Here is a 15571-nt window from a genome sequence, read left to right as displayed (position 1 = left end):
CAGGAAGGCTGAGATTAGAGTCTGCTTTACAGTTCTTTTGATGTTTCCGGAGCCAACTCGGGAAGCTCGTGAGGTTCTCAGGGAGCTGATCAAAGGTACCTCTGCAGGTTCAAGTTAACACGGACTTGGCGAAACAGGGCAGCACCTGCCTGTGAATAGCAACACATTTCACCAAATAAAGTCAACCTTTGAGTCAAGCTTGGAGGTGGCAGTCCATTAGAGAACTTGCACAAAATTTTTCCCCCCAGCTGTATCTGAGGTCTCTGAAAGGGAAATAATGCTCAGCTTTGTTTTCTTTGCTTGGAGGTATTTATTTTAAAGCCGATCTTTGCCCCCTGGTGTAGACCATTTAAGATCTCTGGCTCTAATCAGTTTACATGGCCTTGTTTCAAGAAAAGGTGATATTTTGGGGTTGGAGGAGAGAAGAGTGGAAAGGCACTGTCATAAATCTTCACACTCCTTTTAAATGTGTTACTTCTTGAAGCTGTGCCTTTGGTCCAGGGCAGTCCCTCATCTCTATTTGGGAAAACACAGTTTCCCCAAAGACTTAACTTTTATACAGAGGAAATTGAAAGGAGCAGCACAGAGTAACTATAGACACTAAGATAAGTCTGAAGTTTCTCTGGGTCAAAAAACAAACCGAAACACCACCCCAAACAGACATGTAGTAAGAAAAAGTAGTAGCTGCAAGGTTGCAGGCTCAGAAAGCTGATACTTAGAAAGGGAAATGAAATGCACTGAATCAGAGATTAGGTGTTAAGACTTACACAGAGAAGCTCCAAAACAGATTTCTTGGCATTGGAGAGTTCATTATTTCAGGCCCTGGCTAGTCATAGGACTTAGGAAATCAAGAGGATGTGTCAGATCCTGTTAAGTCTCCCTGAGAGGCAGAGGTGGCCAAAGGGGAAAGCAATGGGGGACAGCACAGAGTTTGATAGCAGAAAAATAGAGGTACTTAGAAAATAAAACTTGTATATGATCATCTGCCAAAGCAACCATCAAATCTTTATTGAACAAAAGTATGATAAAAACGGGACAGGTCCAAGTTGTTTCATTTCAGGCATCGTGTGTGGAAAGAGTGGGAGCTTGCAGAATCGCCTAGTGAATGAGGGCTCTGTTAGCCAGAAACCACAGATAACTTGAACTTGGATGAGTCCCAGTTTCCTTAGCTACATAATGGGAATAACATCTCCCACCAGGGTTGTGAGGACTAAATGAGATATGTACATAAACTGTTCGATAAATATAATACTAATAAAATACGTGTTCAATATTGTTTCTTTTCCTTTCCTAATTAATCTCACATTTTTCATTGCAACACTGCGTTTATAGATGATACATTTATAGAAAACATTACAACTTGAAGGACTGTTGATTAGAGAATTTAAAATAAGTAATGTTCCAGATTGTGGAGATTTACTATACACATAAGCTGCGGGGGGGGGGGGGGAATGTTAACTAATGTGATACACATTGACTTTTCACAGAATCATTTGAGTAAATCAAATTTCAAAACAAAAATTTATCTATGGTTTCATTTTCCTTACCTGTATGTTATTTAGTTAAATGTCTGGTCTATATATATGTTCTCTCCAAGTCTGAGTGAATTCCCACCATGGAATTTCATTTCATTTGCAAGTCAACCATTCAGCACTTCAAAGGTGGTACATTCTATTGATGTCTATGAAACATTTCATTCAAAAACTATTTCCTTGCCATTTGATGAAATCCTTATAGTACCTATTACTGTATTCATCACTTTATCATGCTTCCCTCATTTATTAGCTGTCCTCCTATGACCATCAACCATAAATTATTGCTATTTCTTTTTTTTTTAAGATTTTATTTATTTGTCAGAGAGAGAGAAAGAGATAAAGAGACGGAGAGAGAGCACAAACAGGGGGAGCAGCAGAGGGAGAGGGAGAAGCAGGCTTCCTGCTGAGCAGGGAGCCAGCTGCCAGGACCCTGGGATCATGACCTGAGTCCTGGGATCCTGGACCTGAGCCAAAGGTAGATGCTTAACCAACCAATCCACCCAGGGGCACCAAATTACATTTCTTACAAAAATTGTCTAATACCGCAACAAAAAGCAAAAAAACAATTTTTTTTAAGGTATGGAAAGAGAACTCCTAGTTTTCTACTTATGTAGAGAAACTGGCTAATAAGCCAAGCTACAGGTTTTTGTTTTTGTTTTATGTTGTTGTTACTTTTTTTTTTTAATATTTTATTTATTTGAAAGAGAGACAGGGGAGAGAGCACAGTGGGAGAGTGAGAGGGACAAGCAGATTCCCCACTGAGTAGGGAGCCCAATGTGGGATTTGATCCCAGGACCCTGAGACCATGACCTGAGCCAAAGGCAGACTCTTAACCGATTGAGACTCCCAGGTACCCCTGTTTTTGTTTTTGTTTTTTTAAAGCTTTCCAGTGATTCCAATTCGCAGGTAAAGTTGAGAACTCGTCATTTAGCATTTAAAGGTAACTATAGTAAAATTCTAGTTTCTAGGAATGATGGAGTCATTTCTTTTCAGACTAACTTCCCTACAGGTAATAATAACAAAATGTGAACAAAAAATTAAACAAAAAGCTACCTGGAGGCCTGAGAATGACCAACAGCAGCAGGTAGAAACTGGAGGGTTGTTTACCATTAAAAGAAGGGAACTTGCAGGAATAAGATGCGCAGATTGTGGCTTGATGCTTGAGGGCTCTCTTCTTCACTAGAGTGGGAGAAAGCTGCAGCCTCCGCAACCTGAGATATTAAGGACAGAGCTGGAGTTGGCAGAGCAGATGGAAAGTTAGGAGAGGAATGCTGCAAAGGAGGGAGCAGCAGAAGGAGCAAACCTAACTCTGAATCTAAACTCTGTCCAAATCCTTGGCCCGCTTGTGCAGGGAGATTCCTATAGGCCCACTAAAAGGCTACAGCTGAAAACTGAAAGAACTGATCAGACATTTGAGCTACTATTTATGACAGGGAAGACAGATTTTGAAGTTTCAGTCCTGCCAAATGAACTGCCTGCCAGAACAAAAATAACACTCTTCAGAGAAATGTAGCAGAATCCAGAATCCTTATAAGATATCATCTATAATGTCTAGCATAAAGTAAAAAAAATCACTAGACAAGCAAAAAAATAATGTGACCCTTCCTGAAGCAAAGTACAGTCAAACTGACTGATTATGACATGTTAATAGACAAATACTTTAAAAACACCTACTGTAAATAGCTTACAAGAAAATATACTTATAATTAATAAACCGATGGGGAAATCTCAACAGAGAAACAGAAATAATAAAAAAAGAACCAGATGGGAATGATACATGTAAAAAATATAATAACTGAATGAAAATCCATTGGATAGGCTCAACAGCCTATTAGAGACAGCAGAGGAGTTGGTGAATTAAAAATTACTTAATAGAGAGGCACCCGGGTGGCTTAGTCAGTTAAGTGTCTGCCTTTGGCTCAGGTCATGATCCCAGGGTCCTGGGATCGAACCCCGAGTCAGGCTCCCTGCTCAGCAGAGTCTGCTTCTCCCCCTCCCTCTGCCCACCCACCCTCACCTGTGCTCTTTTTTTCAAGTAAATAAATAAAATCTTTTTTTAAAAATTACTTAATACAAATTATTCAATTTGAAAAATAAACAAGATTGAAGAAAAACAGAGCCTGGAGACATGTAGGACAATGTCAGGGGATCTAATATAAATCTACGGAAGTTCTAGAGAGAAAAAGGCAGAAAACAAAATTTAAATAATGGCCAAATTCTCTCAAATTTGGTAAAAACAAAACATCAACTTACAGATGCAGTAAGTTCAACCCCAAGCAGGACAAATACAAAGAAAACCATACCTAAGCACATCATAGTCCAACTGCAGAAATCCAAAGATAAAAGAGCCAGAGAAAGACATTACATACAAGAGAACAATGAGACAACTGATGTCTCATCCCAAACAATGGAAGCCAGAAAACAAATGCCTTTAAAGTGATGGAAAAAAATAAAAAGCAAAAACCATCAACTCAGAATTCTATCTTTAGTGAAACTGTCCTTCAAAGATTAAAGTAAAATAAATCATTTTCAATGAACAAAAACAGATGATTTGTCAGTGGCAGGCCTGCACAATTCTCAAGGAAATTCTTTAAGCTGAAGAGAAATGATAACATGTCATTTGGATTCACAAGAAGGAATGAAGAGCACCAGAAGTGATAAATATTTAACAAAAATAAAAGATTATATATACATTCTCTTTTAATTTTTAAAGAGACATGGACTTGTTTAAAACAAAAATTATACCATTGTAGTTAGATTTATTATATATCTAACTATAATATATATAAAAAACAAAGGGAATGAATGAACTATACTGTTACAAGTTTCCATAATTTGTATGAAGTTGTAGAATATTAACACTAGATTGTTGTAAATTTAAGATGTATGTTGTACATCCCTAGAACAACCATTAAAAAAAAAGTATAGTTCATAAGCCAATAGAAAAATTAAAATGAAGCACTAAAAATATTCAATTAACCTGAAAGGCAGAGGAGCAGAGGGAGAAAAAAACCAAAAAGACACATATCAAAAATTATATTAAATATATATAACACTGTATGTTAACTGGAATTAAAACTAAAACTTAAAAAAAAGTAAACAAAAAATTATATTAAACATAAATCAAGTATATACACCAAATAAAAGGCAGAGATTGTTAGGCCAGATAAAAAGCAAGACCCAACAGTATCTTATCGAAAAGGGATGAACTTTAAACACAAAAACACAGAGCTAAAAGTAAGTGAAAAGAGATCATGTAAATACTAAGCACGGAATTAATTTCTACTTGGCTTCAATATGAATAGTTATATGGTCTTTTACATTTCACGTTCCAATTATATTTTGCTGGTTTTTTTTAATGGTTTACATTTATTACACACCAGTTATTATCAACCAGGATCTATATCAACCTCAAGAGATTAAAAACAAATAAATAAAACACATGCAATTTTGGAGGACTCTTTTGGTTTTAAACCTTTGGGCTTCATTCGACCCTTGACATTTTTCTTTCAAATCACTCATACGGCTCCTTCTCTCTCCCTGCTAGTATTAATGAAACATCTTAACAAGGGAAGCCTTTCAGGACTCGCAGGTCTCCCTTATCTCTATTCAAAGAATTTCAGTCTTTGATCTAGCTATTAGAGCAGGTTATGAGTCTTAGTCATCTTTGTTTATTTCACTTACATTTGATAGTCTTTCCTTTTATTCACTTTATTATTGCTTTTTCTGGTTTACATCTACTTCTGTGACCCTGTGGTTGAGATGCCCTTCGGCACTGTACCCGTCACAGGCTAGAACACACCCTTGCCTCACATACTTGACTTCCAACTCTTCGTTTTACTTATCGGTGTTGCTTTTCTATTTACAAGTCTTTGAGTTTAGCTCTTTCTACAGAAGGGACTTTCTTAAGAAGTTGACAAAATTAGACAAGCTTAACTTTTCAAAGAATTCTTCTACGTTCTTTAAGCAGTATGAAAGCTCTGATACTGCCTCAAACTCAGCCAGTTCCTAGCTGGAGCGGGGCTGGAAAGAACAGGACTGTAATAACAAAGAAACCTCACACTAAGCATGACTACAAAGAATGGTTTTGTGGCATGTGACAAATTTGGTCAACCATGTAAGTGAAAGGAACACCACCAACTCCCTTCTGGCTATCCTGGCTTCGTAAGCAATTGTCTATCCCAACAAACTCCACTTGTGTATGGCACCAGCTTTCACCCACAGTGACCTTAGAAAATAAACCTAATACACAAAGAATCCCATGGCAGACAGAACCCCACTGTTTTAATCACTTTAGAAAATGTTTTAAGATGTTTTAAGAAGTGACTTCTGTACAAATTCAGGCCATGTTTGAATGTAGAGGCCTAACGTAACTGTAGCACTTGATAAAGGTTATTTTAAAGGGCCATGTGAAAGACGGAAATACAGAGGGACCCCTTAGGTTGTTGTTTACTTCTGAAAACTTAAGCCCTAATCAGGTGCTTGGAGACCTTTTTTCAACACTGGCCATGTCTTAAAATATGCAGGACAGATCACCAAGGGATTTGGTGGTTAGCTAAACACTGATGGAATGAATCATTTCAGTTTGTCATGCAGTTTTAAGTCAAGATTTAAGGCCCTGCTTATGCCTCCTATCAAGAGTAAATATCACACATCCTGTTTATAAGTACTGGCTTGTTGTCCACGGTTCTTCAAAGAGCTCGTGACACCCCCCTAACTCACACCCCACCCTACCCCCAATTTCCTGCTCATTGGGTGCTATAATCCTACTCATTTTTAAGAAATGCCTCCCTCAACAAAATACTCTGCATTACAGTAAATTTTAAAGAAAATACTTTATTACATCATGAAAAAAAGGGCATCAATCAACTAGATTCATACTTGTTTGAAAAAAAAATTGAAAATTTATTAATTAGACAGTATGTGGGCATCCTGTTCCACATGGGAATGAGAAGATGCTATAGGTTCTCTAAGTATTGCACAGTCTGAAAAAAAAAACAAAAAACAAAAAACGAACCAAAAAAGGGAAGGGGAGAGAGAGAGAAAAAAAATAATCACATGATCTTGGGAACCATCTCACATTATGAATACTCTACCAAGAAACATTTAAAAAAGAAAACCCTTTGTTTCTACAGTAGCTTTGAGTTTACAGTTCTTGGAATGACTGTATTCCATTGAAGACCTCTCAGTAACAGGAAGCTTCACTTTAGCAATCCCATGTGCAAATATTAATAAAAAAATATATAAAATAATGCAGTTCGACTCTTGCCATCACCCTGACAATCATAACACCTGTGAAAACTTTTCTTCTTGAAAATGGGTTAAGCTGTAAGTTTAGCCTGAAGCTCCATCTCCGCAGCCCGTTTGAGTGCAACATCCACTAGAAGCTGAAATCCACTAAAATCCTGGTTGAGGTCTGGCGGAGTAGGGGGCGGAGTGTTGAAAAGACCACTTTGTGGATTTGCACTTGGTCCAGATTTACATGAGTCCTCTGGGTACAGGAGGGAGGTGTCTGTGAAGCTGCCCGCCGCTACCCGCTGTCTGTCTGTGTTCTGTCCCACACCTACCGGCTGGCAGAGAGGGAAAGGCACGTCTTTCAAGGCAGTCACAGTGGTATGACAGATCACTGACGGACGCGCCAATATCGATCCTGGGCATGACGGCTTGGGCGACAGCGGCCTCCCCAGCGCTGGGTTTGGTCCAGCTGTACAGGAGTGAAATGGGCTCTCCTCTAGAGCTGGTATGAAGTTTTTGATGCCCATGGCTGACTCCACAGAGCTCGCTTCAGAAATCTTGGCCCCACGGCGGGAAATTGTGAACTGATTTGGATCTTTGCCATCTTTTCTCAGCATGTCTGGGAGGAGCCTGCGGCGGGCGTTGATGAACCAGTTACAGACCTGAAATCATACAGGTATGCTTCAACACTCGGCAGACACGTTCTGAGAACCTTCCGTGGGATGCCTAATTGATCTCTCTCTTTGCAGTAAAGAAGGCATGAAAAGGCTTATCGGAACTTCCAAAGTTATTTCAAGGTATTCGAGCACCGCCAAGGAAGAGAGCTATTTCCTGCCATAAACGTCCTCCTCTTCTAATACAAATTCTGCCCCCCCCTTTTTAAAAATCTCATCATCCTTAAGCCTTTTCAGGAGGAAGAAAAGGATAAAAATTCTCAAATGTCTGAAAATGAGTTTAGGGAGGGAAGTTTACCCTTTAACGCTCCCCCTTATTAACCTATTACCTACTGCCCCAGCATTTAAGTTAACCAACTACAGGAAAACTTTTCCTGTATGAAAAGGGCCACTCCTCCCAGTTACTGATTTTTCCCAGTTCCAATGACTGTGTCAACAGACATAACATGAATTACCTCACTGAAGTCTGTCCTTGTTTAAATATCAAACCAGTTTCCTGGGCAATAGAGGAAGATTTAACCTCCTCTTTATGTTTGGTGCATAAAAGAAGGCCCTTTTAGGCATTAAAGGAAATGCTATTTGACAGATGACTGTCAAGTGTTTCTGTTTCTCTAAATAGTCAGTTATTAGCTTTTAGTACTTTAAAGTTTTCAAGAGAAAATTCTTCTTCTTCTTCTTCTTTTTTTTTGAGTGGGGAGGCATTTAATGATTTGATAAACAGGAATGCTATAAAATGTCTTTGGAAAGGAAAAGAAACCACCTCCCCGTACATACACTTCGAGTTCTTACCTGTAGTGTAGACAGGTGTGTTTGTTGGGACAGTAATGCTTTTTCTTGCTCTGAGGGATAGGCATTGTATCGGTGCTCATACAACCAGTCGCGGAGAATCTGAACAGACTCCTTGGGCAGGTTGCCCCTTCGCCTTCTCTTGCCTGCACCAGCAGAGGAGGAGAGGTCCAGGGGGATGTCCATGTTGTCATCATCCTCCGTCTCACTGCCCGATGCTGCAACAACACCTGGTCAAGGACAAAAGCTTTTATCAGGGGAGCACCGAATGCACAGCTTATCTCTTCTGACCATATAGCATGTAACCATACTGTCTTGACTCCTGGGAGCCAAGCGAAGGACCAGTATTTTCTATTTTGATGTATCAGACCACATGTCAAAGTCTCAAGGGTTATCTGACCAGTGGCATGTTATAGATTCTCAACCAACTGTCAGGAGCCCTTTCATACCCACTTTCCTGTAGAATATAACTTCTCACATTCCTTCTGAGTGATGCTCAGAAAAGTCCAGTGCAGCCGGGGGGGGGGGGGGGGGGGGGGGGGGGGGGGCAACGCTGCACCCAAAGTGAATAGTTTGTTACATGTGAAACAGAAAAGGTGCTTCAGCAGATGGAATGTATCTAACACCCTTTTCTTTGAGGTCACTGCTAACTTAGGAAAAACAATCCAAGGGTCCTAATGTACATTTTAAATGCTACTCTGCCTCCTTCTTCCATTGCAAGCTGGAAACAAAAGGGCAGAGTCATACATTTATCCCACTTATATAAGGAGGGAAAATTACACACAACCCAGTTTATATATAATCTTTTTTTTTTTTTTTTTTTAAAGTAGGCTCCACATCCAGTGTGGAGCCGAAAGAGGGGCTTGAACTCACGACCCTGGGATCAAGAGCTGAGCTGCAAGCAAGAGTACGACACTTAACCGACTGAGCCATCCAGGCGCCCCAACCTAGTTAGATTTCTGAAGGTAAAATGTATGTCAATTTTTTCTGCCAACTCCATGGTCATTTCTTTCTCATTGCTACCTACATTTATTCAGACTAGACACCTACTTTTAATGGACAACACTACCGGTCACGTTTTACTAAATACAAACAGCCACTGAAGTTTTCAGTTTCATTATACAAAAATATTTTTCTACTCCTAGTACTTGAGTAAGAGGTCAAAAGATGCTAATACTGAATAAACTTTTTAAATTTCTATAAATTTCAACTGGCAGTTTAATCAAAATCTAAATACTAGATACCAAGAACTATAGTTCAGTCTTAAATTATTACATGACAAAGAAAACTGAATATGCACCCCCCCCCCCAGGAAACTCTCTTTTGTCTGTAAGTACTTTAATCCTACCAGAAATCTTAAGAATTCACAGCCATAGAGAATATTTACATCACATATAATAGACTGGGGTCAACAAAAATTCAGACCTGGCTCCTTTAACATTTAAACATAATTTTGAGAACTTTAAAAAATTTAAATTACAAATGCTATGAACCCTCCCCCCTTTCAAAAGGACAACTGGCAACTCTGAATGACTAAAGGAACATATTCTCTATTTTGAAGACAATCTAGAATGTTTAAAATGTAAATGAATTACAAACTATCGCATGCTTGAAAATACCAGTATTTCTATATAAAGACAATTAAAATAACATGAAATTGAAAGAAAATTGAAAGTTCTTAACTTTGTTAATGCAATTCAGAGTGGTTTACCTTGATAAAAAAATAAGAGAAATATTCCACAGTGATAAACCACTCGATGCATTAAAAAAATTTTTTAACCCATCCTTTTAAGGCATTTTAACACTCAAAAAGTTACTCATTCCAAGATTCGTTGATGAGCTAGCTCGCAGTTAATTGAGTCTGACTTCACTTGGGGACACATTTTTAGTTTTGGACTGCAGGGGGCAGATGGTGCTGGAGGGAGTGTCCACAGAAAAGGCAGAACCTTCCAAAGACAAAGTAAAGCAAGTTCTAACAAAAGAGCAGGATGATCTTGCAAATTCACTTTAGCTCAAGGCTTAACAAATAGCCATCAATAAACAGCACAAGAATCCGAAGTTTTAACCGCCATGTATTTGATGTTCCTTTCCCAGAAGTTTTCCTTAAACTGCTTAAAAAAAAAAAAAGTTAAAAAAAAAGAGGCACATTTAAAACTGAAACCGCTTTCACTGTAGAATAGATGAGAAACTTTTAAAACCTATATTGAAATTTGGGTAAAGAACTATTAATAAATACCTTAAGAAATTAGAACTGAGTTCCTGTTTTACATTTACCTTAATAAAGAAATCTAACTTTTAAAAAATGTGTCAAGTAATTGAATGACTAAGGCAAATTTGAATAAAGCAATTTGTTTAAACTCTTCAATGTCTGAAAAGCCAGACATTCTTCTCAAGGCTATAATCCCCCTCCCCCCCTTTAAACTAGAAAAGTGTGAAAATTTCCTCAGTGAACAGTGAATTCCCAACTGTAAGTTGATAATAACAAAGAGTTTGAAACAAACACAAAAAACCCCTGAAGCCTGCCCTTTGATCTGCTTGCTCAGTTTGACAAGAAGCCTGATCTTTCAGAATAGGTTAGTTGACACACAAAAGGGTTTCAGTTAAGCAACACTAAACTGCAGTGTGACTTTACTCTGTTCTCAGTTCATTTAAATAAATGAATGCCAGGCCTCTGGACCTCTTAACAAGTATTTCCAATATGTGCACAAAAGCTGAAGTAACAGGAAGTTAAGACTTCAAGTTCCTTGGCCACACCAGCTGATATTTCACTGCAGCAAACCACGTTTGCTGCTGTCAGGACTGTTTTCATTAAAACTCTCCCTCCGGATTGTGGCTCAGCTTGGAAAAACAAAAAGACTTTTCCACGTTACTCATTTCCTATTGTAACAGCTTTTGAAAAGTTTCCCGGTTACCACTTGTTTCCAAAGGTCCTGCTCTGCTTACACTTTAAAAAATGTGGTGGCGGGGGAGGGGGATCACAAGCCTCTTACCCCATCCACATACAAGGAAATGTTCAGGAAGCCACAAGATGGCCTATGGATCCCACAGCGCGAAAAATCAATCTTTTCTTAATAGGACCTGGGGTTGGGGGTGGCGAGGGAAGGCCAGAGATCGTGGTTGTGAAGTTGGGACTTTTTAAAAATATCTGGAAGATGCCAGAGAAGGATCTAGAAATAGGAATAATCGAAGGAAAAGTTTAAGTATACAATTAGGAAAAATGGAAACCTAACCTAACAAGTTTCCTGATTAGAGTATCTCAGGAGATGTCACGGGAATCGTAGTTAACACCCCAGGCACAAACTCCAAGGTGCGCTTGGCTGGACCCAGCTGGAGAGCAGTTCTAAAGCAAGAATTCCAAACTGACAGAAACTAGGAGTAAAAAGACGTCGGGGACATTCCTCACTGAATCTTCTCTGCTTGTTTTAAAGCCAGTCGCGGGGTGGGAACCTTTTGATATCCTCAGCTTTCTAAAGACGAGACACTATTATCACAAACCAGGCTTACCAAATCTCGGGCCCTGCAACTGAGTTTAAAGTACTTTTGTCTCCAAGAAAACTTGAAAAGATTTTCACAGACTTTTATAAAACAGACAACAGTCCAACTGCACAAGCCAGCAGGACAGATTTCTTCCCGGCTCCTGGCTGAGCAGACCGGGAACGCGGGCCCCCTCCAAGGTAGTTTTAGGAAAGGGGCGGGGAGGCAGGACGCAGGAGGACAGGAGGAGAGGGAGGGGCCCGGGAGGCAGGACAGCCAGGGAGGCTTTTGTTCTTGCGAGTTTCTCAGCCTCAACTGAAATGGGCCCCTCCAACTACACGACTAGAGGACTTAAAGAGTTTCAGATTACAAGAAGAAACTAGAAAACGGTGCTGTGAATCTCAACATTCTGAGGAGTCTGCCCACCCTCAATAGGATTTGCCGGGAAAACCTAAAAAGGGAAAGAAACTGGGCAATCTCAGCAGTCTCGGCTCCCCCGCACAAGCTGTGAACCAGTCGCAAAGTTTCCCTTCCAACACGTCACCTTTCATTGTTTCCATGAGTCGGCGCTCGGTAGCAGGCAGGACCTTACCCGGCGCGCCCCGGGCCGCTGACCCCGAATATTCCCACCCCGCGGCCAGCCTAGTTCCTCTGCTGGGTGGGTGGGGGGAGAGGGAGACCGGGAGGTACTCGAGGGGGGCTCCGGGGAAGGGCGAGGGGCGCTGGCGGTGGGGGGGACGAGGAGAGCCGCGGGAGCGTACCCGAGGGGCTGCGGGGGAGGATCTGCGAGGCAGATCTGCGCTTTCCCCATCCGAGCCCGAACAATGGGGGGAGCCCGCCCCCGGCGGAAACCCAGCTTTGGTTTCGGCTCCCAAGAACCACTCTACAAAAACAAACCCAACTGATCTCCGTCAGTTCCACCAAGAGAGCGAGAACGCCTTCCAGTAAGGATCTAGACCGGTCAGTCCTTGTCGAGATGACACAGCCTCCCAGACGCCACCCCGGGCGCTCCCCGCGCGCGTTTGTTACCGAGTCCTTTTAAACATCTGAACCTCTAAACCCTCAACGTTCTCACTGTCCCTTGGAGGATGGTTCGCTGGGAGTCCTACCACCAACTACTATGAATGTCCCGGGTGTTGACATTTAATTTTACTCTCCCTGGGGAAACATGGGTTAAGAAACTCCGCGTGTTTTGAAGCCACCGGCCCAGAATGAAAGGAACAGAACTCCAAGGTGAAAACGTGGCCGAAGGAACCCTCTTGGGTTGAAGGCTGCCCCACTAACAATATTGAGTTTTGGCTGTATCCGCTGGACGAGTCTGAAAGAATGTGGAGTTACAAAAACTCCGGGACGCTCCTGGGCATGCGCAGCAGCCGCCCCCCCCCCCGCCCCCGCCCCCGCGCTGGCTTCCCTGAGAGATTAACTTCTGTTTTGAACCACTCCACATAAATCACAACAGAAAAGCCAACTCTGGCTCACCACGGAACGTTCGGGGTACCTCCCAGTCAGGGACTCAAAAAGTTAACTTCAAAAGGGAGTTAACATTCTTTGACCTTTCGTGGCGGTGGGTTTTTTTTTTTCCTGTGTATTTTGTTTTTAAACCAGACTGACGGCAAGTTTTAGTTGTAACGCTTCCAGAACGCTTCGTGGAAACAATGAGAGACTCACTCTGTGCACTTACAACCAAGCCTGCTTGTCACACTTGGACTCATTCTGACTACACGCCGCTTTAAGCTGCTCGCCGTCAGTCCTAACTCTTCATCTTGCTCCAAATTCATCGTGGGAAAACTTTTAGAGGCTAGGAGTTTTTAAAAGTCTAGCTTTCCAAGGCTACCGACACCCTCGGGCGGTTTGGGGGCCAGAGTCGCATTCCTTGATTGTGAAAACACCCCATCCCCAGCGAAGAGAGTGCCCGGGCCCAGCTGGGAGGGAGTGGGGGCCCGGGAGCACAACTTTCAGACAAAGGCGCCGCCGCTTCGCGGTCCCGGCCGGAAGAATCGGGGCGGGGGTCCCCCGACCAGGCCCACACCTCCGCCCGCAAGAACCAGCGAGAAGCCACGCGGCGGCTCCGCGGAGTGTGGGGTGTCCGCTGAGACAATGAAACTTGGAGGCGCACAAACAAGGCGCTGAGCGTGTTTCTTGACAACGTGCCAGCAGCGTGGAGAGGCCCGTCTCCCCACAACAGCCCCTCGTGTTGTGTCTACAAGGAAAACAGCAACTGCCATTTCAGACGCAGCCTCAACAAAGAGAACCGCGGCGGTTCCTGCCTGAGAGCCCGGGGCTGAAAAGTCCACCAAGTCACTCTCGCCCCAAGCCCGGAGGGGCCCGGAGGGGCCCGGTGGGGCCGGGCGAGCACGTTTCCCCGGCACCCGCGCCCACGGCGGGCACAGCCCGTCAAGCCTTACCTTTCTTGCTTTTCATTCTGGAACTCCCCTTCCAGCGCGAGTTGATACTGGGGTCGCGAGGGGCCAGGAGCGGAGGCGAAGGGGGCGCGCGATTGTCCTCCTTCCGGACCGACTCTCCCGTAACTTGTAGGACGCGCTCCAGCCGTTATTGCTAATCAAGGCGCTCGGATCCCAGGCGCCCGCTCCTTGGGTGGAATTCAAGTGACACTTGGGCTTCCTCCTGCCGGGATCTTCTGGCAGCCGGCTTGGGGGCTCTCCCTCGCCCAACTCGCTCCCCTCCCCACTCCTCTCCTTTGTTCCCCGCTCCTGCTCGTCGTACCTCGGCGCTGTCAGAGTGAGAGAGGCGAAGAGGGAAGGTACAGGAGGTCCTGCCTCCGCCCCCAGCCGCCCGCCCCGTCCCCCGCCCGCCCCGCCGCTCCTCCGCCCCTCCCCCGCACCTTCCAGTTGGGGAGGACAGCACCGAGCTCTCGGGCCGCGCTGCCTCACTCCGCGCCTCCCCGGCCGCTGTCACCCGTCCCTCGTGGGGGCGGCTGGGCCCAGAAACCCGATCCTTCCTCCCTGCTGCGCGCACGCCGCCCGCATCCCTCGCTCGGCGGCGGCAGCGACACCAGCCGGGCGCCCGGGTTTCTCCTTTGGGCCTTTCTTCCTCGGGCTGGCGAGGGTGCGTTTGGTTAGGAAATTGCAACAGATGGAAAAAGGCTGCCCCCTCCTCCACCCCGGGGAAGAAAAGGCTCCCCTCTCGTTTTTGACAGCTGCCCCAAACTCCACCGTCCCGGCTCTAGCCTCAGGAGAAGACAGCTGCTTCTGATTCAAGGGGCGGGGCACCGTAGGAAAAGTATTCAGGACAAGAACCAACTTCTTCCAGAATGCGCGGCTGCCATTGACACGCGGGTGCGGCGCGTCGCACCCTGCCCTTCCCGGGGCTCTTCCTCCAACCCGGACGGCGGTGGGTGGGTGGGTGGGGGCGGTTAGGGGAGGAGAGTGAGACACAGACACCCCAGGCAAATGTCTGTTACCCCGGGCTAAGGCTGTGAGTTCCGGACTGGATTGCAAGGCAGTTTCAAAATCTAACACGTTGCGGACAGTCACTTGTCATGCTCACATGCTCTTTAAAAAGTCTCAGCCTGGGGACTGCCCGGGCGCGCGCCCGCCGCACTGCAAAAACTCGGCCTGAAACCCCCACCCTCGGACCCAGGCGGATGCCGCCTTTAAGGAAAGGGGGCGACCACACTGGGGCTGCTCATCTGTTTCGGTAAACAGTCTACTTTTAGGACTTAAGCCCTGTTAGGGGACCCCTTCTCCCCTCGGGTATTTCAAACAGAAACTACCCATTGAGTAAACACATGTTCCTGTTGGTTTATTTTGGTTGAGAGTTAGGGCTCCAACAGGAGTTCCTTGATGAGATTACCCTTTTAAAAGACCAGATGCTGTTTGGCTGATTTCAAGAAACGCCTGCCCCCTC

General features: G+C 43.8%; 1 protein-coding gene across 2 annotated transcripts; it reads right to left on the bottom strand.

The window, feature by feature from the left end:
- Nucleotides 1-6361: 6361 nt before the first annotated feature.
- Nucleotides 6362-14990, bottom strand: TGIF1 (TGFB induced factor homeobox 1). Of its 2 annotated transcripts, XM_021686220.1 has the most exons (4): nucleotides 14547-14936; nucleotides 14110-14435; nucleotides 8234-8460; nucleotides 6362-7432 (listed from the first exon to the last, which is right to left on the bottom strand). In XM_021686220.1, exons 2-4 carry the CDS (start codon nucleotides 14123-14125, stop codon nucleotides 6857-6859), a joined length of 819 nt encoding a protein of 272 aa, XP_021541895.1. In that variant the 5' UTR covers nucleotides 14126-14435; nucleotides 14547-14936; the 3' UTR covers nucleotides 6362-6856. The 2 variants fall into 2 exon arrangements, with proteins under 2 accessions (XP_021541895.1, XP_044777038.1); XM_044921103.1 differs by lacking the exons at nucleotides 14110-14435; nucleotides 14547-14936 and adding an exon at nucleotides 14966-14990.
- Between the last annotated feature and the right edge of the window lie 581 nt (nucleotides 14991-15571).

The sequence above is a fragment of the Neomonachus schauinslandi genome, chromosome 14 (assembly GCF_002201575.2).
Source record: "Neomonachus schauinslandi chromosome 14, ASM220157v2, whole genome shotgun sequence".
Classification (NCBI taxonomy): domain Eukaryota; kingdom Metazoa; phylum Chordata; class Mammalia; order Carnivora; family Phocidae; genus Neomonachus; species Neomonachus schauinslandi.
Note: the sequence above shows the minus strand (reverse complement) of the source record. Positions and strands in the feature narration are given on the sequence as shown.